Source organism: Ctenopharyngodon idella, chromosome 14 (genome assembly GCF_019924925.1).
Source record: "Ctenopharyngodon idella isolate HZGC_01 chromosome 14, HZGC01, whole genome shotgun sequence".
NCBI lineage: Eukaryota > Metazoa > Chordata > Actinopteri > Cypriniformes > Xenocyprididae > Ctenopharyngodon > Ctenopharyngodon idella.
The window spans coordinates 21879286-21904255 of NC_067233.1; the positions used below are offsets into that span (position 1 = coordinate 21879286).

General features: G+C 39.0%; 1 protein-coding gene across 1 annotated transcript in view; it reads left to right on the forward strand.

The window, feature by feature from the left end:
• Nucleotides 1-8844: 8844 nt before the first annotated feature.
• Nucleotides 8845-24970, forward strand: part of LOC127494195 (protocadherin Fat 4) — a 93053-nt gene continuing 76927 nt past the window's right edge. Inside the window, exon 1 of the mRNA XM_051859906.1 lies at nucleotides 8845-14776. Coding sequence (XP_051715866.1) covers nucleotides 9671-14776 — 5106 coding nt within the window. The 5' untranslated portion in view covers nucleotides 8845-9670. The remainder of the gene's footprint in view (nucleotides 14777-24970) is intronic.

Sequence of the window (24970 nt, forward strand, 5' to 3'; positions counted from 1 at the left end):
GTACTAAAAACATATTTAAATCAGTTCATGTGAGTACAGTGGTTCTACCTTAATATTATGAAGTGACGAGAATACTTTTTGTGCACCAAAAAAAAAAAAAAAAAAAAAAACCCAACTTTTTAACAATATCTAGTGATGGGCGATTTCAAAACACTGCTTCATGAAGCTTCGGAGCTTTACGAATCTTTTGTGTCGAATCAGTGATTCGGTGACTTTGCTGAAATCACGTGACTTTGGCGCTCCGAATCACTGATTCGATTCGTAAAGCTCTGAAGCTTTATGAAGCAGTGTTTTGAAATCGCCCATCACTAGATATTGTTAAAAAGTCATTCTGTTTTTTTGGCGCACAAAAAGTATTCTCGTTGCTTCATAATATTAAGGTAGTACTGTTGTGCAAAAAAAAATATTGAATAGCTGGTTACAACGAAATATTTCCATTTTTGGAAGAATGTTATTAACAAAGATGGAAGGGATATCAAGATTAATTTACCCAGCATATTCATTAGCAGTACCAGAAAGGTGCATTAAGGAAATAAACCGAATTCATTATAATTTTATTTGGAACAATAAGCAACATATGATTAGAAAAGGTGATATGGTAATATTGGCAGAAGAAGGAGGGATGAATGTAATTGATTTTGGGGTTATTTTGGGGAGTTATTAAGTCAAGATGGTTACAAACATTTGTAAAAGATGAAAAATATTTATGGTTCAGTCTTCCTTTTCATCTTTTCCAAAGGGTAGGGGGAATTTCTTTTCTTTTAAGATGTGATTTTGATCCATTAAAACTGCCTTTTAAGTTATCTGATTTTCATGTGCAGGTGTTACTATACTGGAAAATGCATAAAGCATAATTTGACTCCACATAAGGCTATAATTTGGAATAACAGATGTATTTTACATAAGAAGAAATCTTTATTTTATAAAGACTGGATGGAAAAAGGAGTTTGGGCTGTAATACATTTAATGGATGAAGATGGTAATATGTTAAGTTATGATAATCTTAAGATAAAGTTTAATTTGGATTGTTCATATAGACAATATTCAATGTCAAAGCTATTCCTGTAGCTTTAAGAAATCTAATTAAAGGTATATTACAATATTCTTCTGTAATACCCACACCTCTGGATTTGTTTATTGACAAGTATAATTTCTTGGATGAAAAATGTAATAACAAGTTTTTGAGATCACTTATTACAAAAGAATATTTTCCTCTTCCTGTTAAAAGAAAAAATCTATCTCCAAGGTTTTCCAAAGTTGACACTATCAAAGTTAAAACCAGATACTTGTCATTTCCTCTGTTACCTAAAATGAAAGAAGTACATTCCAAAACAATTAACAACATTTATCCATATAACGAATTTCTAAGACTGAGGTTTAATTTGGATAGCAACGTCTGTACATTTTATCAAAAAGATATTGAATCTCAGGAACATCTTTTTTTATAATTGTACGATTGTTAAGTCCTTTTGGGACAGACTGTATGAGTGGATGGAGACAAAAAATGTAATACATATCATATTGACTATCATATTGTTAAATTTGGTGTCTTTTTGGACAACAAAGACATTGAATTTTTGTGTAATAATGTGTTGATTGTAGACAAATTTTACCTACACAAATGTAGATTTGTTAAAGTTTCTCCATGTTTTGAGGCATTTAAAAATGACTTTAAAATGTTATTTAAATCCTTAAAACAACTAAAAATGAGGAGTGCCTTAAAGCTCTCTAAATTACTGGCAATATATATGGATTAACCCTCCTGAAATCTAATTTACTCTGTTATAATTTGCTTTTCATGTTTGTTAGTTTTTTGTTTTTGTTTTTTGTTTATCTTACTATTATCTTGTTTACAGTAATGCTGCTTGGTCTTGTTGTTAATGTCTATCATTGATAATATGTTAATGCCTGTTTGTTATTTGAAATGATTTAATAATACTACTACTAATAATAAAAATAATAAGGTAGAACCACTGTACTCACATGAACTGATTTAAATATGTTTTTAGTACATTAATGGATCTTGAGAGAGGAAATGTCATTGCTGGCTATGCAGGCATCACTGAGACATCGGATTTCATCAAAAATATCTTAATTTGTGTTCTGAAGATGAACGAAGGCCTTACGGGTGTGGAACAACATGAGGGTGAGTAATTAATGACATTATTTTCATTTTTAGGTGAACTAACACTTTAAAGTTGAATCCAGTCCTTCATGTGAACCTCACCATATATCATAACACAGCTTCTGGACATGACTCTATAAATAAAAGAAATGACTTCAATTATTCATATATGTTACCCCGTAAATGCACACATTAGCAAATATTAATACTGTTTATGCAACATATCAGTTGAAGATTTTGAACATTTATTTTTTTATTGCCCTTTCTCTATTTCATTTTGGGTTTTTTTTTTTCAAGATAGACATGACAAAAATAAATAAATAAATAAATAAACAAAAACTTAGAACTTTATGACATTTTACTTTTATTTTATTTTTATTACTATATATATTTTTTTTTTTACAAAACCCATATTTTTCTGAAGAAAAAAAACTACATTGTTAATCTTAAAGGGATAAAAGTCATCATTCACTCACTCTGGTGTTGTTACGCCCTTCTTTCTTTTTCGGACCACAAAAGATAAATTTTAAAAAATGTCCCTCTCGCGCTCGTCCATATAATGTCAGTGAATAGAGAGCAGCATCAAGCTTTTAAAAGAAGACGCAAAGGTATCACAGAATGATCCGATGCGATACATGACGTATTTTCCAAGTGTTCTGTGGGTTACGATAGAGTTTGGTGAACAACAAACCAAAATTTAATGTATTATTTAAAGTCGCTATGAAATCAAAATTTAAGTTTTTTTGCTTTTATTATGAATATGTTAGCCTTAAGGTTATGAATAAGCTGGTGTGTTCCAAAACAATGACAAAATTCGCTTTTAGAAGATATAAGCATTCAAAACTTACAGTCTCTTCTGCAAATATGGATCAAAGATTTTGATGACATCACTTCAGCTTCTCATCAGATCTTCTGACCAATCAAATGCTCTCTAGAATCTGAAGCGTCCCGCCCCTTACATTACACTGAAGAATCTGAAGCTGCGGCTGAAATCAGTCATTTGTTCACACATTTACATGGTGAATGGCACATAGTGCACTATATAGGGGACAGGGAATGATTCACACAGTGTAAATATGATTTACATTGAGGCGAATGAAGTCTGGTTTCGCGTTAGTGTCCAGTCCAGAGATATGAGAGCACAGAGCAGATCATATGCACAGGTTGGCGCAGACCAGAAAACGTATCGGACTCATTTGAATTCTGCACAGAAGTGATATGGAGGAGATTAGGAGGAGAAACGGTTAGAGATTAGAAGGAAACTGAGGTTTTACTGAGCTCAACGGCTCTGGATGAGCTGTGATATAAACGAAACACTATTGGCTATTTAAAAAAAGGGGAGGAGCTGTTCAATATGTCCCGCCCTGTCTTCCTGTTTCAGTTGAAATTACATCTACACATTAAATTAAGCTGCATGTTTCAAGGCACTTCAGTGGACCTTTAATGAAAATCCTGACCTTGGTCTTCTGTGCTCGACTGCGTTCATGTGACTCTATCAGTGCCACAGTTCACTCCGACTCGCCCAGAAAAACACACAAGTTATGAGAAATCAAGATGAATAAAAACATAACATGAAATACAATCCATGTACCTTCTTCTCTGAGGTGAAAATATCTGTTGTGTTTGTCATAATGAAGTTATCACGTTCACATCTGATAATTCTTCACAAACGGAGTATTCAACACAGTGAAGAAAGCACACGGATATTTTTTTTGGATTTCAAGGCATTTTATTTCATATTTTGTTTTTATCAATTTTGATTTCTCACAGCTTGAATGTTTTTCTGGGCGAGTCGGAGTGACCTGCGGCACTAATAGAGTCTCAGGCGAGCACAGAAGACCAACGGCCAAGGTCAGGATTTTCATTAAATAATACATTAAATGTTGGTTCGTTTTTCCCAAACCCTATCATAAACCCCCAGAACACCTGGAATAAACAACACGAGTCGCATGGGATCATTCTGTGAAACTTTTGTGTCTTTTTAAAAGCTTGATGCTGGTGAATATAAAGTTCAAAAGAATAGTATTTATTTGAAATAAAATCTTTTGTAACATTATAAATGTCTTTACTGTCACTTTTGATTAATTTAAAGCATCCTTGATGATGCATCCCTAACTGACCCCAAACTTTTGAACAGCAGTGTATGTTTATACAGTATATACACCGATCACGCATAACATTATGAGCACTGACAGGTGAAGTGAATAACACTGATCATCTCTTCATCACGGCACCTGTTAGTGTGTGGATATATTAGGCAGCAAGTGAACATTTTGTCCTCAAAGTTTATGTGTTAGAAGCAGGAAAAATGGACAAGTGTAAGGATTTGAGCGAGTTTGACAAGGGCCAAATTGTGATGGCTAGACGACTGGGTCAGAGCATCTCCAAAACTGCAGCTCTTGTGGGGTGTTCCCGGTCTGCAGTGGTCAGTGTCTATCAAAAGTGCTCCAAGAAAGGAACAGTGGTGAACCGGTGACAGGGTCATGGGCGATCAAGACTCATTGAAGGCTGGCCCGTGTGGTTCAATCCAACAGACGAGCTGCTGTAGCTCAAATTGCTCAAGAAGTTAATGCTGGTTCTGATAGAAAGGTGTCAGAATACACAGTGCATCAGTTTGTTGCGTATGGAGCTGCATAGCTGCAGACCAGTCAGGGTGCCCATGCTGACCCCTGTCCACCGCCGAAAGAGCCAACAGTTGGCATGTGAGCATCAGAACTGGACCACGGAGCAATGGAAGAAGGTGGCCTGGTCTGATGAATCACGTTTTCTTTACATCACGTGGATGGCCGGGTGCGTGTGCGTCGCTTACCTGGGGAACACATGGCACCAGGATGCACTATGGGAAGAAGGCAAGCCGGTGGAGGCAGTGTGATGCTTTGGGCAATGTTCTGCTGGGAAACCTTGGGTCCTGCCATCCATGTGGATGTTACTTTGACACGTACCACCTACCTAAGCATTGTTGAGACCATGTACACCCTTTCATGGAAACGGTATTCCCTGGTGTCTGTGGCCTCTTTCAGCAGGATAATGCTCCTGCCACAAAAAGCAAAAATGGTTCAGGAATGGTTTGAGGAGCACAACAACGAGTTTAAAATGTTGGCCTCCAAATTCCCCAGATCTCAATGGAGCATCTGTGGGATGTGCTGAACAAACAAGTCCGATCCATGGAGGCTTCACCTCACAACTTACAGGACTTACAGGATCTGCTGCTAACATCTTGGTCCAGATACCACAGCACACCTTCAGGGGTCTAGAGGAGTCCATGACGGGTCAGGGCTGTTTTGCCAGCAATATAATATTAGGAAGGTGGTCATAATGTTATGCCTGATCGGTGTAAATAACTGCAACTAACTGAAATGAAATAAGTTGAAATTGAAGACAACAACACTAACACTAGCTAGCTTATTCAAAATAAAAATAACATAGGCTGGTATTATATATATAAATAATATTAAAGTAACTCGTATGATCTGCAACTTTGCCTGACGCTCACATGAAGAAAAACACATGGAATCACATGATGATGTTGAGTGACGGAACATTCTGTGAACAGAGTCTCACTGTAGTTTTTACAGTAAGTGTTTTCTTCAGCTCCATGTCGTATATCAGCTCAGACTCTCCACACTCACTGATTAAACTTTATTTCCTGTAACAGAGCAACTTCACCCCTGAGAGACGCAGCGCTTGTGGTCTGAAAGAAAGAGCGAACAGAGGAACATTCAGAGAGAAAGACAGAATGTGTCCGAGGGAAAATCCAGGGGAAATTAAAACCACCATTTAAACCCTGAACGCATGTTAAACAAACACCGGCCGCTCATATATCCAGTCCGGTCGCTCCACCGTTCCACCGGCTCCTCAATATTATGTTTGTCTCTGAAAGACGGAGGCTGTGAGTGAGTTTGGTTAAGCTGCTTTGTTTAGTGTCCCAACATGTGTATCTCAGTTCACTGTTGACATATGACCACTGATCTCCAGCCGTGTTTAAATAAACACACGTGGGCTAGTCGTCACTTTCTTTTTAGACTCAAAAAACAAAGCGGGGCATGTTGTCACAACACACACACACTACAAAAAATGATGCTCTTCCTCAGTATTTCTGTCTTGTTTTCCAGTACAAACATTCTTAAATCAAGATACATTTACTGGAGAAGCAAAATTACTGAAGATTTAAGTTGTAAAATGTATCAGAATTAAGAGATTGAGCTTAAAGCAAGAACAAATATCTGACAATGGACATTTTTCTGACTCCACTGGCAGATATTTGTTCTTGTTTTAAGCTCAAACTCGTTTAATTTTTTCCAGAAAACAAGACTTAACATCTTGCGTCATTTTGCTTATCAAGTAAATGTATCGTGATTTAAGAATTTTTTTTAATAGAAAATGACTTTTTTTGCAGCGTGGAGTAAGTTTTCATAACAAAATCTGCCATTTAACAGCCTATTTTCAGTGCAAAAAGCCATTAAACAGCAAAACTGTAAAAAGCAACATACAAAACCATTGTTTTGGCCAACAAATGTTGTATATAATAACCCATATCACATCACAACTTAAAAACACATGACTTCAGTTCATTATATACTCTTAACTATAGTTATCCTACTTGATCTAAGTGCAGCCCTTGATACTATTTCCCATCAAGTTCTTGTAGATAGATTATTCTCTGTAGGTATCACTGCTGTTCCTCTCACCTGGTTTAGATCTTATCTCTCCGGGCGCACTCAATTTGTCCAGCTTAAAAATTTCAGGTCATACTCTTCATCTGGCGTTCCTCAAGGCTCTGTTCTGGGCCCTCTTTTATTTATCATTTACTTATTACCTCTTGGTTATATATTTTCAGGAAATATGTTATGCGGACGATACCCAGCTCTATTTGTCATCCAAGCCAAAATCTACTCTTCTTTCTTTCTCTCTCGGATTATTTAGAAGAGATTAAATCCTGGTTTTCGTGCAACTTTCTCAAGTTGAACAGAGGTTCTTCTTGTTGGCACTAAATCCAATTTGTCAAATTACTAGAAGCTCCTCCATTGAGCATATCTCTCCTGTTCTCTGTCATTGGTTTCCTGTTAAATATCTGGTAAAGTACAAGATTCTGCTTCTCACTTTTAAAGCTCTTCACACTCTTGCACCCTCATATCTCTCCGACTTCATATCTACACCCCGAAGCGTACTCTTAGATCTTCTTCATCTGTTTCTCTTGTACCCTCTGTTCGTTTAGTCACTATAGGATCCAGGACATTCAGCTGTGCTGCTCCTCGTCTCTGGAATTTTCTTCCACAATCTATACGAGAAAGTGATTGTCTGGCTACTTTTAAATCACATGTTAAAACTTCTCTATTTAAATGAGCTTTCTCTGATTAATTTTAAATGATCTAATGTTAAATAGCTGTTGTATTGCTGTCTTGATTTGTTTTTATGACTATCACTCAACTGTACGGTGTCCTTGAATGTTTTGAAAGGCGCCTTTAAATAAAATGTATTATTATTATTATTATTATTATTATAGCGACTCTTATGTTTGTCTCTATGTTTTATTCTTTTCTCTAATGGTTCAAAACAGATATTATAATATGATGATGATGATGTTTTATGGTAACACTTTACAATAAGATTAACTACACTCTAAAAATGTGTCAATTTTTGGTCAAATATGGACAAACCGAGCTGTTGGATTCAATTTTTAAATGATATTTTTAACGGTTTGTCCATATTTGACCCAAATTTGGGTTGAAACAACCCAGCATTTTTAGAGTGTACATTACTTAACAATGAACAATACTTCATTAATTTCAACATTTACTTTTATCAAAATCAACATGACATGAAGCTGACATGAACTAACAATAAACAGTTGTATTTTTGTTAACTAAAGCAACAAATGCATTGCTAGTTAAAACATTAACTATCATTAACCAACGGGACCTTATTGTAAAGTGCTACCTGGACTTTTTGACAACTTCTCTATGTGACAACTTGCCCCTGTCTCCCCTGCTACTATCTAAAGATGGCCCTAACTATCTAAAGTTCAATAACTGATGACAATGAAAAGCGTTTGCCCTTCTGTCCTGTGTTAGTGCTATTGGCTGTTTGGCCTTTCCCCAGAGCAGGCCTAATTTATTATTTTAAATCAGTTAGTGAATCAATAGTAGCCTAACATTCAGATCAATAGCGTCTCAAACTCTTCCTGGGGCGCTTCTGTACTTGTTTGTTCCTCAAGTAGGTCAGTGGAGCATGAATGCTGCATTAATGGGCTAAAATTAGCCTCATCAGACCCAGCAGACGTTTTTAATTAAAGAGGAAAGAAACATCAAGGCATCAGACCCAATTAAAAGATCAGCACAAACAGAATAACGATACGGGATTGAACCAGAGAGATTAGTGGAAAGAGGTTAGGAGACTGGCACAACCGGGCAGATAATCAGCTTTACAGTCTGCTGCTGGACATGAGCATTTCATTTCCAGTGAACACAGATGAGAATGGGAAGCTTTATTTAAGCAATTAATAAACGGAACCTATTTTGACCTCTGCAACAGCCTATGATACTCGATTTGGCCTCATTTAAACTACTTTATATGACCGCTAGATGGCGCCACATACTCGAGAATCTGCATTAGCTGCAGGGACATTTCAGTGATAAACTGTTGCTTCTGCTTGTATTTGAAACTTAATAAACTAATCGAACTCACTTCCCATCCGAGCATGAGAAACTGCAGGGATTCAAAGCGTGCAACTCAGTATGAATAATTAAAATCTGCATCCAAAACGGTCTTAAAATATAAAGTTATTAAAAAATTATCATTGTGATCAAATAAACTAAATGCAACATTTACAAGCATTTGCTAAAAAATATATAAATGTATTCAAAACACTCGTGGAGAAGTTAGGTAACGGGTTGGTGTTATTGTAGGCACATAACGGTACATTCAATACCTGGAGCGCAACTCTCGTAATATTCAGTCTACGCGATGATTGACGTCCTCCTCATCCAATCAGCGCCGCAGTCGATGACTTTACAATAGAAAGCGGAGCCAGAGAGGGGCGGGCTCTCACACAGAAAGCCAATAGCAGGACAGGAGGGCGGGCGTTTTCTCAACTCGGGCTTTTGTTCTCTGTCAGGGCAGTAAAGTGAAGTTTGGTCACCGTTATTCCGCGGGACATCCCGTATCAGAATCACAAGGATAATATTAGAGCTCCTTTATTTCCTTCAGGAAAAATTCTCTGTGTGGCCAAAATCTGAGGATTTACTGACAGCGAACTTTTCCTTTCCTCACAATGGAAACTCCATCATCATCATCATCATCATCATGAGAGGAACGCGTTGAGTTTTGCTGGGAGAATTCTGGATTTTACTGCGATTGAACCCCTTTTCCAACCGTAAAAGGATATACCTGTGGAACTAGAACACTTCAGCGGAACTTTACCTCAAGTTTGTTTAGAACCGCAAACGTGGATTTGGATACATTTTGTTCGTCACTTTTTTGGATACAATGTTGCAAATCTGAGGTGAATGTATCAGGCTCGGAAAAACCCTGACTGGATCTGCGATCATGGCGCTTTCAGGTAGATCTATGGACACTTTGCATCTCATTTTATTCATTTTATGGACTTTATCGCGTTATTCTTTATCCAGTCAAGTTAGGCAGGAGTTTGAGGTTCTGGAAGAGCAGCCGGTGGGCACCTATGTGGGCACCATCGAGACCAAACCCACGTTCACGTACAGATTCAGCGAACACCACAAACTTTTTTCCATCAACGCCACGACGGGCGTCATCTACACGTCCTCCGTGATCGACCGAGAAGTTTTGCCCAGTAACATCATCAATGTGGTGGTTTTGTCCAGTCAGCCCACTTACCCCACCGAGGTGCGCATCGTGGTTCTGGATATTAATGACAACGCGCCCGTGTTTCCTGACGCGTCGATCGTGGTGTCGTTCAAAGAGGACGCGAGCAGCGGGCGGCAGGTGATTCTGGACACGGCGACGGACGCGGACATCGGGAGCAACGGAGTGGATCACACCACGTACCGAATCGTCAGCGGGAACGAGCAGCGGAAGTTTCGCCTGGACATCACCGTTAACCCAAGCGGCGAGGGCGCGTTTCTGCATCTGGTGTCCACAGGAGGGCTGGACAGAGAAATCACCCCCTTCTATCAGCTCCTAATCCAAGTGGAAGATAAAGGAGAACCCAAAAAGTTTGGCTACCTGCAGGTAAACGTCACTATTCAGGATATAAATGACAACCCACCTGCCTTTGACCAGGACCAGTACCAGACCAGCGTGTTTGAGGACGCTGCCATTGGCTCCAGTGTTCTGCACATAACAGCCACAGATCTGGATGAGGGTGCAAATGCTGATATAACATATTTTTTAGATGAAGGAACTCCATTTCAGATAGACCCCAAAGCTGGGACTGTTATTATAAAGGAGGGGTTAGATTATGAGACCCGGAAAGAGTATTCCCTCACTATCCATGCAGTAGATAATGGCATTCCCTCTCTCTCAGGCAGGTCAGAAGCCACAATCAAATTGCTTGATGTGAATGACAATGACCCCGTAGTTAAATTTCGCTACTTCCCTACTACTTCCAAATTCGCTTCGGTGGATGAGAACGCCCAGGTGGGCACGGTCGTAGCATTATTGACCGTTTCTGATTCGGACTCGTCCACAGCTAACGGTAATATTTCGGTTTCTATACTTGGCGGAAACGAACAGAGACACTTTGAAGTCCACACTTCGCCCGTCCCAAATCTGAGTCTAATCAAAGTAGCCAGCGTGTTAGACAGAGAGCGAATCTCCTCCTACAACCTCACTGTTTCAGTATCAGATAACGGCAGGCCCGTAGCTCGCTCGTCTTTTGCCAGTCTGGTTATATTTGTGAATGATATTAATGACCATCCGCCCATATTTCAGGAAGCTGTGTATAGAGTAGACATCAGCGAGGACATTCCTAAAGGCAGCTACATTAAAGGGGTCTCAGCCACAGATGGAGACTCCGGGCAGAACGCCAATCTCCGCTACTCACTGGTGTCTGGAAACAGTTTGGGCTGGTTTGCCATCAGTGAGAACAGCGGTTTGGTTACCAGTGCAGCAGAGCTCGATAGGGAAACAGCATCTCAAATAGTGCTGAATATCAGTGCCAAAGACCAGGGCCTGCAGCCGAAAATCTCCTACACCAAATTGATAGTGAATATCACCGACGTTAACGACCAGGTGCCCACTTTCACGCAAAGCACGTATCACGTTTCCTTAGTCGAGCATTCCCCTGCCGGCTCCGAGCTTGTGGTGCTGTCCGCCACGGATTCAGATCTCGGGGCCAACGGCACGGTCCGGTTCTCGTTTGACCCGGAAACCCCTGTGAGCGTTCAGAATCAGTTCAGATTAGATGCAGCATCGGGCCGGTTGAGTACAGCCACAGAGTTAGACAGAGAAGAGGAGAGCTGCTATCTGCTGCACATAAAAGCCACAGACGCAGGCACGCCCCCCCTTTCCTCCAACTGCAAAGTCAATATCACACTGAAAGACGTCAATGATAACAGCCCAGTGTTTTACCCCGTGCAGTATTTTGCCAATATCAAAGAAAACGAGCCCTCTGGCTCATTTGTGACTATTGTAACAGCTTCCGACCCGGACCTGGGCCGCAACGGCACTGTAAAATATGCCATCACTGCCGGTGACTCTTACAAGTTTCACATCAACAGCAACTCAGGTAAAATCACAACTCTAGTGCCACTGGATCGAGAGGAGAAAACCGCCTATCAGCTGCAGGTCTCCGCGACAGATGGAGGTGGGTTGCGCTCGCACACGCAGGCTATAGTCACCGTCACTGTCGTAGACACGCAGGATAACCCGCCCGTATTCAGTCAGAAAGAGTACAGCTTTGTTATTTTTGAGAATGTGGCCATTGATACCATTATTGGCACTGTGTCAGCCACCACAGTAGATCTGAACACAAATATCACTTATTTGATCGCTTCGGGGGATCAGCGCGGTCTGTTTGCTATCAAAGGCGGCACGGGGCAGATCACGGCTGCGGGACTGATAGACAGGGAAGAGCAGGCATTTTACCAGCTCAGGGTGATCGCCAGGAGTGGGGAGGTTACGGGGGAAGCGTTAGTTAATATCACAGTGAAAGATTTGAACGATAACGCCCCTCATTTCATTCACGCTGTTGAGCATGTCAGCGCAGTGGAGAACTGGGCCACCGGTCTCCAAATATTCCAGGCTAAAGCTTCGGATCCAGATGAGGGCACCAATGGCATGATCGTGTACAGCCTCAAACAGAACCCCAAAGGCCTGTTTCACATCCACGAGAGGCATGGATTGATCACTCTCGCTGGCCCACTAGAGGTCACCACCAGCTCCTACCAGGTGGAGGTCATGGCCTCTGACCTCGGTGTCCCTCAGCGCACATCCAGCTTTATTCTCACCATCAGCGTGTATGACGTCAACGACAATGCACCGGTGTTCGACCAGCTCTCCTACGAGGTCACCATCTTGGAATCCGAGCCGGTGAATAGTCGTTTTTTTAAGGTGGAGGCCAGCGATAAAGACTCGGGACTCAATGGGGAAATTGTGTATGACATCACTAACGGTAACACAAATGACGTTTTTGGGATCTTCCCTGATGGACAGTTGTACATTAAGGCAGACTTGGATAGAGAAGTACAAGATCGGTACAGTTTGTTAGTGGTGGCCAAAGACAGAGCTGTTGAGCCTCTGAGTGCCAGCGTTAATGTGACGGTTCTCCTCGACGATGTCAACGACAATCGTCCACTTTTCAACAGCACAAATTATGTGTTTCACTTCGAGGAAGAGCAGGAGCGAGGCTCTCTCGTCGGGCAGGTTTTTGCTGAAGATAAAGACTTCGGGCCGAATAGCGAGGTCCGTTACTCCTTTGAAACGCCACAGCCAAATTTCGAGCTGAACGCCATGACAGGCGTGTTGACCAGTACGCTACAGTTCGACCGTGAATCTCTCATGAGACAGAGAGGGGCTGCAGTGTTCAGTTTCACAGTCATGTCTTCCGATCAGGGCCTTCCCAAGCCTCTCAAAGACCAGGCCAAAGTTCAAGTGTACATACAGGACATCAACGACAACCCACCAAAGTTCACCAAAGACATTTACCAGGCCTCTATCTCTGAATCCGCCCAGAACATGACGCAACTGCTCCGAGTCTCTGCCTCAGACGTAGACGAAAATAAAAACGGCCTTGTTCGCTATGACATTGTGGAGGGAAATGAGGAGAAACATTTCGGCATTGACAGCAGTTCTGGTCAGGTTACTCTAGTGGGAAAGCTAGACTACGAGTCGACACCCTTTTACTCCCTCAAAATTATAGCAGAGGACTCTGGGGTTGTGCCTCTGTCATCCACTTGTGTGCTCAGCATCAGCATTCTGGATGATAACGATAACTCTCCGTCATTTCCCAAATCCACCCTCACAGTGGATGTGCTTGAGAACATGCGGATTGGAGAGCTGGTCGCCTCCGTAACCGCCACAGACTCTGACTCGGGTTCCAACGCTGACATCACATACAGCATTTCTGCCACAAACAACCACGGCACATTCAGCATCAGTCCCAACACTGGCAGCATCTTCCTGGTCAAAAAACTGGATTATGAGACGCAGTCGATGTACAAACTCAACGTAACAGCCAAAGACAGCGGGAGGCCGTCCAGGTCTTCCTCCATTCCGGTCATCATTCATGTGAGAGATTTCAATGACAACCCTCCTGTTTTTACACCAGGTGACATTTTTAAGTCCATCCCCGAAAACCTCCCGCTCTCAACCTCCGTCATGACTATAACAGCTCACGACACGGACGCTGACATCAACGGCCAGCTCGAGTACTCCGTGGTCCAGCAGACACCCAGGGGTGGTCATTTCCGCATTGACCCTGCATCTGGAGTGATCTACACGAACAAAGAGATCGACAGAGAGTTCTCTAACCTTTTTGAGCTGACCATCAAAGCAACCGACCAGGCCGTACCGGCCGAGTTCCGCCGTTTCGCTCTGAAAAACGTCACCATATGGGTGACGGACCAGAATGACAACGTGCCCACGTTTATCTCCCAGAACGCTCTAGTGGCAGAATCTAACATTGTGATTGGCTCCATTCTGACAACCGTAGTGGCCTTTGACCCGGATGAGGGTGCGAACGGGGAGGTGGAGTATGAGCTTGTGAGAGGAGATTCGGACACGTTTATCATGGATCGCTACAGTGGAGATATCAGACTAGCGTCTCAGCTCGTTCCCTCAAAACTCATCTACAGTCTGACCGTGTCCGCTACGGACCACGGCACGGACCGCAAGACCTCACGGACGGAACTAACCATCATTCTTCAGGGTGCGGATGGCCCGGTCTTCTCCCAACCCAAATACATCACCATTCTGAAGGAGGGCCAGCCGCCCGGAACCAACGTCATCTCTCTGGATGCCTCCAGTCCTCGTGGCACTGGCACCAAGGTGGAGTTTTTTATTGTTTCAGTCCGCAGTGGAGGGAAGGCCGCAGGCCGGCTTTTCACCATCGGCCGCCACACTGGGGTGATCCAAACAGCTGCAGAACTGGACAGGGAGCAAGGCTCGGACCTCTACTTGCTGGACGTGTACGCCATCGAAGCTGACGCCAGCCAGCCCAGAACGCAGCACGCCGAGGTGAGTAACCAATGTTTTTTATTTTTTTGTAGGTGTCAGTGATTTTGATGGTTCTTGCATATTGTGTGAAAGGAAGTCTATTCTGAAACATGTGCTGAAGTCATTTGTGTGAATGTGGTGGAAAAACCTGAGCGAGAATATCCAAATTGAAGGGGGGCTGAATAACCGTACGTGCATTGCTAAAGTTCCTCCATGTTCTTTTTTAGACGATCTGGGTTGTATTAAGTATAAATTGCTTTGCACTTGAGAATGTGGGCTTTGTTTTTTGGCAGGCTTGCTGTATTGTTTCAGCTCAGAGAGAGCACAGGCCTTAATCTCAGAGTGGAGTGCTCACTGTGCTCTGGTGGAGAGAGGGGAACCCTGGGTAAAATGTGCTGCTCTGAGTTCCTGCTGTGAGAGGACTAATCTCTCTTATCAGCAACGACAAATTTAACAAATCAGACGCCCAGACAGTGTGATTGCAGATATTAATAACTCCAATCTGCGGGATGGAATTGTTTGTTTCTTTCTTATTGTAATCGTTTTCTGGCCAAAGAAAAGGCAGGCAAAGCGGCTAAAAGGGAAATGAGTGGTGGGGATCCGCGTGTGGGTCTCAGATACCTGTCCCCCACTGAGTGAGCGAGGGAATTAGCCGGGGTTTGAACGCCCCAGGCGATGTCAGAGCAGGGTGGTCCGTGAGACCCTGCTTTGTGCCACCAGCTTTGCCTGAACAGGCAATAAGTGACCATTAAATTCAGCTGACCCTCTAAGACTCAGTGAATAGAAATTTCCTTTCAGAGGGGTCTGAGTAGAGTAAGCAGGAAAGAGGTGAAATCTCTAAAAGTGAAACTTAATCTGCACGTTGAGTTGGTACATTGCGACGCATCTGCATTGCTCCCGCTAAACTCTCCCTCGAGGGATAGAGTTAAACTCTCGGCTGCAGGAACCAGATGAAATTCTACACTGGGCTTGTGGGTTTGTGTGCGCAGGCCTCTGCTCAAATGAAAAACAAATGTGATTCTATATATGTGTGTGTTTTGGAAATTTCAACTGGAACCAAAAAATGTTATATTATTACAGGCTTGATGATTCGCGTTTATAAATTGGACTTTTTTCCTTGTTCTGTGGACCTCGGCTCGCTGTGATGAAATGTGCTTCGTGTTAAAGTTTTGAAAATAGCTTCCCGAGAGGCGTTGCTCTCCGTTCTGAGAGAAGGAGTGAGCGTAATTAAAGCCAAAACTGTTTGGTTTTCTTTGCTTTGTTTTGCGAGGGGGGTGTCATCGTTTGTGTCAGCTTACGGTGTGCTGAAATAACTCATCTGAGGTTGTGTGAAAGTGTCCCGCACAGAACTGAAGATCATGCTGTGCAACAGTGATAAAGCAAGCAGATGTGGGCGTTGTGACATTGGAACTGCTCAAACTCTGAGTAGATGTGTGTGTGTGTGCCTACGTAACCATATTTTGTGGTCAAATGACGTCCTCATTTCTAAAAATGGTATAAAAATATCGTTTTTTATAAATGTAAAAATGCAGAAAGTTTCAATGTCTTGCTCTCATGTCTGTCTGCTGCTGCTGATGCGTGTGTGGTTTCTCTCATATGACTGATTTAAGGCTGATTACCGTCTCTCTCCTCTTCCTTTTTACTCCCTTTCTCTCTTTTCTCTTTCACCAGTGGGAGGATGAGGGTTTGGACAGATAAATGTGTCCACATTCCTCTCTAAACTGTCTCTCTCTTGGCTCAGTGTCTCTCTCTGTGTGTGTACGTCACTACCTGAGCAGGTCGTGTGTAGCATCACACTTGTGTCTCTGTGAATCAGCCAATCACAAATGCTCTCTGTCTGTGAATCGATTGATGGGTGTATTTTGAGGGCAGGATTTTGGAGTTGGTCACGTCTTTATGGTTTTAATCTCCTTTTTTAATTCGTATTAGGCTAATCGATAACCCATCATTCTGAATGTCTCGGTTTATAGTAAAAACATAAATTACTGAAACATAATGCACAAAGTATGAGGGAGTATAAACTTATTACACTCTTAAAAATAAAGTGATGCCATTGAAGATCCATTTTTGGTTCCTCAAAGAGGTTTTCAGTGAACAGTTCTTGAAAGAACCACAGCTTTTTCCACAGCTTGGCACTTCAAAATGTCTTGTAATCCTCAGAGGCGTCTCTAAGGTTTTGTTGCTGGAGTAATCCTGTGTTTGCATCCGTCTTGTATTTACTACTTCATGACATGCGTGAATCGGTGGGCGGGGCTAAAGAGGCAATGATGTAGAAGTGGGCGTTGATCTTCTGCAGAGGCGGTCTTTTGTTGCACATGCGTGACCATGTCTTGAACATTGGGGGGACCAAAGTTTTTTTGTTTGTTTGTTTGTTTGTTTTTTGTGGTGGGGGGGTAATTAATTAAAGGATTTAAAGGAATAAAGGGATTTAAGGGAACAAAGAAGAAATAAGAAAGGCAAAAGTAGTTCAATAGCCTATAGTTGTGAAGTAATCCATTTAAACTTAAATAATAGCCTATTTTATTTAAAAATATGCACACTTTTACTCTTGTTTGTATGTTGAATATGTGTAAAAAATGTCTCTTTTCTCGTCACATTCGTTATGAATTACATCATTTAGCTAAATTATAGCATATTTTCAATTCAAAATGGAGTAATTCCATTAAAAAGTTGAGTAGTTTGATCACTTTATGTTACTCTGGGTGGTTAAACATATCCATTGTAAAACAGTTGTCAAATATTAAATGTTTAGCTACTTTTATCTTACCACACACGCACGCTTTCACTGTAAAAACTAGGGCTGGGTATTGACACAATTTTCACGATTCGATTCGATTACTATTCACATGCTTTCGATTCAGTACATGGCAAATTTTCTAGAGGAAAAAAAATCTCAACTAATGCTGTAAACTACACGTTAAGTCAGTTGGTACTATAACAATATTGAAGGTAAATTAACTTATTTATATACAAACACTTAAATTACACTCAATGATGTTTTTATTATAAATAAAGTGTAGAATTACATAATCATATTTCTACTCCAATTCGGGTTTTTTTTTTTTTAAATAAACATTTTAATCGCGGCTGTCATAACTGATTTATTCAAACATGCATTAAATAATGATATGTAATGGTGCATAGCTATATTTATCAGAATGCTGCTTTCTAGAGTTCACTTTTCTAGCTGACTAATGAGTTTATGGTCACTGAATATGTTTTTCTGAGGTAAATGTGACGTTATGTGACATTGTTTACAAGCTCTTTTATTGACGTCTTTCCGAGGTTGAAACACTGATTGAGCTATTACACGAGACATGATACGGATTTCGGTAAGTTGTACTTTATATTTTAACATACCTTCAGATGTTCATTCATGTTTATTTCGCGCTGTAACTGGTATTAAAGCGGAGGAGAGGATGTTCACATGCGCTCATGCTGCCGCTTCTCTTTAACTGAGGCGCTAAAGCGATCTGTCACGCCACATTAAACAGCGCCAAAACGGTATTTATTTTTTGAATCTCATAATAAGATGGACGTCATTTGAAATCTGAGACTTTGCTTCATATCAAAAGTAACAAAGCACAAAGATTATTGCGATTTATTGGATGGGAGGCGCTGCATGTTCATCAACTGAAAACAGACTAGACTAATCGATTCTTGGGATTTAAGAATCGATATCGGTTCGTAAAAATGAGAATCGATTAAAATCGAGAAATCGATATTTTTTACCCAGCCCTAGTAAAAACTAAAAGTGTCTCGCTGAAATTCACACTCGTCTTCTGTGAACAGTAAGCCCCGCCTTCTTTGATCTGATTGGCCATCATTTTGACATTGACGAGCGCTGTTTGACAGCTGAGGCAGACCAGCTTAAAAATGTAAATGTCTGTCATTCTGACACCAAACAGAGCGGTGCGTAATGGAGAGCAGCATTAAGAAATATCAAATATCGGGGGGGACAATTTGGCCATTTCCAATTATTGGGGGGGACTTGTTTGAGCAAAGTCCAGAATTTAAGAATTGTCTCTTTTAGTTCATGAGTTGGAATTGTGAATTTAATTGGCCGCAATCCACAGGAATTTGAGTTGGAATGACTCTCACGTCTAATGCATTCTGGGAAATGAAGTGTTCTTCTACACTGGCCCTTTCTATAACACTTAAAATGCTTTTTAAACATTTTCAAAACTTTCAAAACAAGGCTTTATTGTCTCAGCATTTATAGTTTGTCTTGATTAATGCAGCTTTTATGAATTTCAGTTAATTCTAATGCTACTTAACATTCAAATTGCAATTCTGCATCACATCACTATGAGCACTAGGACTAGTAATGGTTGACTTAACTAATGGCAGCTAATCTATAACGTGAGAAATGAACGGGTTTGTTTTTCGCACGTAGAAACGGATGTTTGCTGTAACAGTCCGACTTTAAAGAGTCGGAGAAACGTGGTTGTATGCAAATAGCGCAGGGCAGCAGCGGCAGCCGCATGTGTTTGTGTGTTTCGCTGCATAATTGAAAACAGCTGCGTGTGTTTTGAGCTGCAGTTTTACAGAATCAGCATGACTGTGTCTCCCGTACGCTTTCTGTCTTTCTCTCGCGGCCTGTCTGTCTGTCTCAGTGTGAGAGTGTGTGTGTGTGTGTTACACTGATGGCTGACAGTGATTTATGGGTGTGTTTGCTGTGCTGATTGTGGGTCAGGCTGCAGGAAGTGACATTGTGAGCAAACGCACTCGATTGAGTCTGATTTGAGTTCAGGGTCACACCATCCTGCGTCAAAGCTTCATTAACACCATACCAAGTCCTACCGGTCAAAAGTTTGGACACATTACTATTTTTAATGTTTTTGAAAGAAGTCTCTTCTGCTCATCAAGGCTGCATTTATTTGATCAAAACTACAGAAAAAACTGTAATATTGTGAAATATTATTACAGTTTAAAGTAATTGTTTTCTATTTTAATATACTTTAAAGTGTAATTTATTTCTGTGATCAAAGCTGAATTTTCAGCATCATTACTCCAGTCTTCAGTGTCACATGATCCTTCAGAAATCATTCTAATATGCTTTCTAATATGCTATAATATGCTAATATACTTTTTTCAGGATTCATTGATGAATAAAACGTTAAAAAGAACAGCATTTATTCAAAATAGAGATCTTTTCTAACAATATAAGTCTTTACTATCACTTTTTATCAATTTAACACATCCTTGCTGAATAAAAGTATTAATTTCTTTCAAAAAAAGAAAGAAAAACATAACTTTTGAACGCTAGTGTATATTGTTACAAAAAAAATCTATTTTAAATAAATGCTGTTCTATTTTTTTAACTCTTTATTCATCAATGAATCCTGAAAAAAGTGTCACAGATTATAAAAAAATATGAAGCAGCACAACAGTTTCCAACATTGATATATACATAGTTTTGTTACGTGCTTTGTCTTTTTTATTATTATTATTTTTTAAATATTTCTATACAATTTTAATTAATTACAGTTTTAGTACTTTTATTTTTAATTTTCTAAGTTTTTAAGTTTAATTTTCATCTAATATTTATATGTTTTAATTGAAGTTGTTGTTCAATTTATTGTAATATATTATATTAAATAATATAATATAATATAATATTATTTTTTATTGAATTAATGCACACTTTTTTATTTGAACTTTGGTTAAAAGATAAAAAAAATCAAATTGCAATTGTGATTTATATATATATATATATATATATATATATATATAAACATACATACAATACATACAATATAAACAATTAAATCAAAATATTAAAGTAAGTTTTAATATTTGATATAATAATTACCTATTTAATTAATAATAATATTTTCATTTTATAGACCAACGAAAAATTGCAATACTAGTATTTATGTCATAATTTCTTTATTTATCAAACATTAAACCATCAAGCTTTTATTTTGGCGGAAAGCGACAGGAAGCCCTTCAAGCTTCTGTTTTTTCGGCAAACGGTTTATAAACGCTTTTCATTATAAAAACCCAAACTCACAGGAGATTTTCTATGAAGGAGACGCGGCGGATCGGTGCTGTGCTTCACTCTGAAACACGCAGCGCAGACGTTTATTCCATTAAAAGTCATATTCTATTTTGATGATTCGTTCAGCCCTAATATGAACTCTCCTCTTCAGCTGGTCCTTCGAGCCGTTAGTGTGTCTCAGCGGGACGGCCGAGAGTATTTGTGAACGTGTGTGTTGTCTCCGTGTGTCGTCTTTGTGTGTGTGTGACAGCTGACAGCCATGTGACTCAAATCATGATATGCTTATTATATAATATTATATATAGACGCACATTAACATCTCCTCCTCTGCTTAGCAAATTATTTTTCTATGCCATTCTCACGTTTCCATTCAGTGAAGTCCGTCAGGTTTAACCGCTTAAATTTGTCTGATTTCTGACCCGTAACCTGAGACGGCTCCTCTCGGATCATTTGCCATCCTCACGTCTGGATCCGTTTACACGCGACGTCTCTATCTGCGTCTAAACGCTTGTTATTACCCGGCCGTGGACGGGCTGAACCTGATCTCAGACCTGCTTCAGGTGTTTTTAGGTGTGTGTCCTTTTTTATTGGTCATCTGGAGTTGATCAGTGACTCTTGATCTGTCAGTCGTCCTGTCTGGCCCGTGTGTGTATGTGTGTGTGTGTGTGTGTGTGACCGTATTAGCTGTGAATGTTATTTCAGTGTTTGCATAGTCGCCAGGATTGTGTGTCCGAAAATCCTTCAAACAGCCTCTAAAAATTAGTGCTGGAGCGAAAGAAACCTGCTTACAGATGCTAATCTCTTCCATATGGATGTTATGTTGGGCCGTGGATATGAATTCTCAGGCGGCTCGCTCGGATAACTCAATATCGTCGTCACACGTTGGCCGACTCCAGCTCGGGTTTTTTCGTTTGAGGGTTACTTCAGGCTCAGATGAAAATTCGGTCATTATTTTCTCACCCTCATGTCGTTCCAGACCTTTCTTTCTTCAGTTAATGGCAAGAGGAGATGTTTAGCCGAATCTCTGAGGTGCCGTCGTCTTTATTATTAAAAGTAGCTGTACTTCTGCTTTTGTGTTGTTATTCACTGAAAATCTTGCCTTCTGTTCCAGCTCTGATTTGTGTTCATAAAGTATTCAGTTATGGCTTGTGAAGACAATTTTGATGTTAACGATGTGAAGGTTGTCACGTGTCAGTTTGAATAATCCAATAATAATAAAAAACAAAGATATGACATCCAAAGTATGTAAGGTAGTACAACTAGATCTCTTTTATTGAATCCAAAAGGTTTTAATTTTATTTTGCTACATATAAAGATTTTGAAGTGTCAAAAGGTCATTCGGTTTAACCATCCAAAGGCCAATACAGCCATTTCATTTGTGATTAAAATATCTTAAAATGTAATAAATGTATATATTTTTTTATTCTGGCATGATTTTATAACATCATATATCAACATAGTGCAAAATGGTATTAAAATTATGTGTAGAAGTCGTTGCTTTGTTATGAGAAAGAATGTCCGGAAAAATGAATTTCATTGATGTCATTCGGAGTAACAGATATAAAGGGACCATTTTGGATCAAGTCATGCGGTCAATATCATGTGACAGGATGTGACATCATTCAGACACCTGCAAAGGACCACATGGTCGTGAAGCAAAGTAACTAACTCTCTTTTAACTATTTGAAAAATTCATGTTTTCACTTGCTCATACGCATGTCCCGAAACATCAGGTCATTCGGTACAACCGCTATAAAACATGGAAAATGTTGTAATATTTTAAAAAACTTGTACTAAATATAAAATGTTTGATTGTCCTTTTGCTAGCTAGATATCAGCCTGTTAGCATTGTTTGAAAATATCGTCATTCAGTATAACCAAAAGTGTCATTCGGTAAAACCGAAAATTTGGTTAAACCGAATGACTTTTTTGGTAACAAATTTTGTCCATCTTGTAAAAAATGACAAAAGCAGTGATAACTGATTATAAAAACCACATAATCTCATTGTTAACACTTAATGAAACTTTAAAATTAATTATATCTCCATTATGCTTTTTTACACTTTTAAAACCCTTATTCGTCAATGACCCATTTATAGATGGATATAATTTTTTTTTATTTTTTTGTGACCTGCATGGAGATCATGCTATGAACCAGGGTTATTATTGTTAAACATTTTTATTACTTGAATTAAAAAATAATTAACTGTTTTAAAATGACTATAACTATAACTAAAACAAAAATGTAATTTAATAGTTGCCACAGACTTATTTTAAAAACATCATTTTTTATAATTTTTTTTAATACAAAATATAATATAATTTAATATATATATAAAAAAAATTTAATATATATATATATATATATATATATATATATGTATATATATATATATATATATTTTTTTTTTTTCTGTGACCTGCATGACGATCATGCTATGAACCAGGTTTATTATTGTTAAATTAAACATTTGTATTACTTGTATTAAAAAAAAAAATTGAAATTAACTGTATTAAAATAACTATAACTAAAACTAAATGTAATTTAATAGTTGCAACAGACTTAACTTATTTTATTAAACAGCTTCATTTTTTGTACAATTTTTTATACAAAATATAATATAAAAAATATATATATATATATGTATGTGTGTGTGTTGTACAAATTAATTTTCATTTAGTTTAACTTGTATTAAAATAACTAAAAGGGAAATAAAAATTGATTAAAACTATATAAACATATTTAAAAAAAAAACAGTAAAAATGAAAAAAGTAAAAATAACTAAAATTACAAAGGAAAATATATACATTTACATTAATTAATTTTAGCGATCTAAAAATGAAAGCAAATTAAAAATATTAATAAAAACTATAGTAGTATCTCAATGATAGTAAAATACCACAGATGAGTAAATGATGACAGACTTCATTTTGAGTGAATTATTCCTTTAATTATTCCATCGAAGCTGTCGTTTCTCAGAAAACATTAGTGTTGGACATTATTCCCGCGGTCTCAGAGGATCTGACGATATTTAACAGGGAATGATCTGATGTAGCAGTGGTAACATGTTTATTTGTGTCATCTGTGCTGTTGAAGCAGAATCGCTGAAACAGAATTAGTTTGGTGTTTATAAGCAGCTGCCAAATCACTGCTGCAGAAATATGAGCGCCTGTTATTTTCTCCAGCGTGTTTGTTGCTCTTACCAGTGAAATCATCCCGCTGTCTCTCGGCTGTGGAAGTCGGTTTATGGAGCAGTCGGTTTTAATCAAGTGTCATCATAAACAACATTATAAAGCTAAAGACGGCTCAGGGCTGAGGGCATCTTTCATATTTCATAATTCCAGAGTTTTCTGATGCGTTTTTCCAGCTCGTTATGACTCGCATTCAGGTAATTATGAGAAGCTTCATTAGAGCTGCTTTTTATTTATGATGCTGTTTGTTATTAGTTATGTGCATAAATCAGAAACTCATTAATTACACAAAGCCGAGAGAGAGAGAGAGAGCGGATAAACCCCAGGACGTCCCAGAGACGCACAAAGAGTTTGATCTTCATCCTCACAAGATATTCTGAGTCCGTGAAGGATTATTATTGTCTGGGTTTGTTATCCTGTTTTACAGCTAGACGTCCGTCCGTTCTGTCCACGGTGTTCACGTGTGTGAGATTTAGAGATGAAAAAAGGGAAAGTTGTTGAAAATCAGTGAGGAATGAGTCTGTTCTTTAAACCAAATATCCTCATTAGACCTTCTGGACACAAAATGAGATATTTAGGACTTATATAGAGACCAAAAAGCTCCATGAGAGCTATAAAAGTGCTGAACTCATGGACTGTGTGTGAAAAAATGATGTTCTTCCTCAGTATTTCTGTCTTGTTTTCCAGTACAAATATCTAAACATTCTTAAATCAATAAGAGAAGAAAAATGACTGAAGATATTATTGAAAAATGTATGAAAATGAAGTGAGTTTGAGCTTAAAACAAGAACAAATATCTGTCAGTGGGGTCAGAAAAAAGAAACTTAATTCAAATGGAAAACAAGTTTTTTTTTTCTGACTATTTTCTATTAAACATTATTGGAACGTTACTTTTGAATGTTCTCTGAACATTCCGAAACAAGTAGTAACATTTAAAAATGTCACATGAACGTCCAACTGAAATGCTTTCAAAAGATGGTCCATAATATAAATGATGTTTTTGTTCTAACATTTGAGAG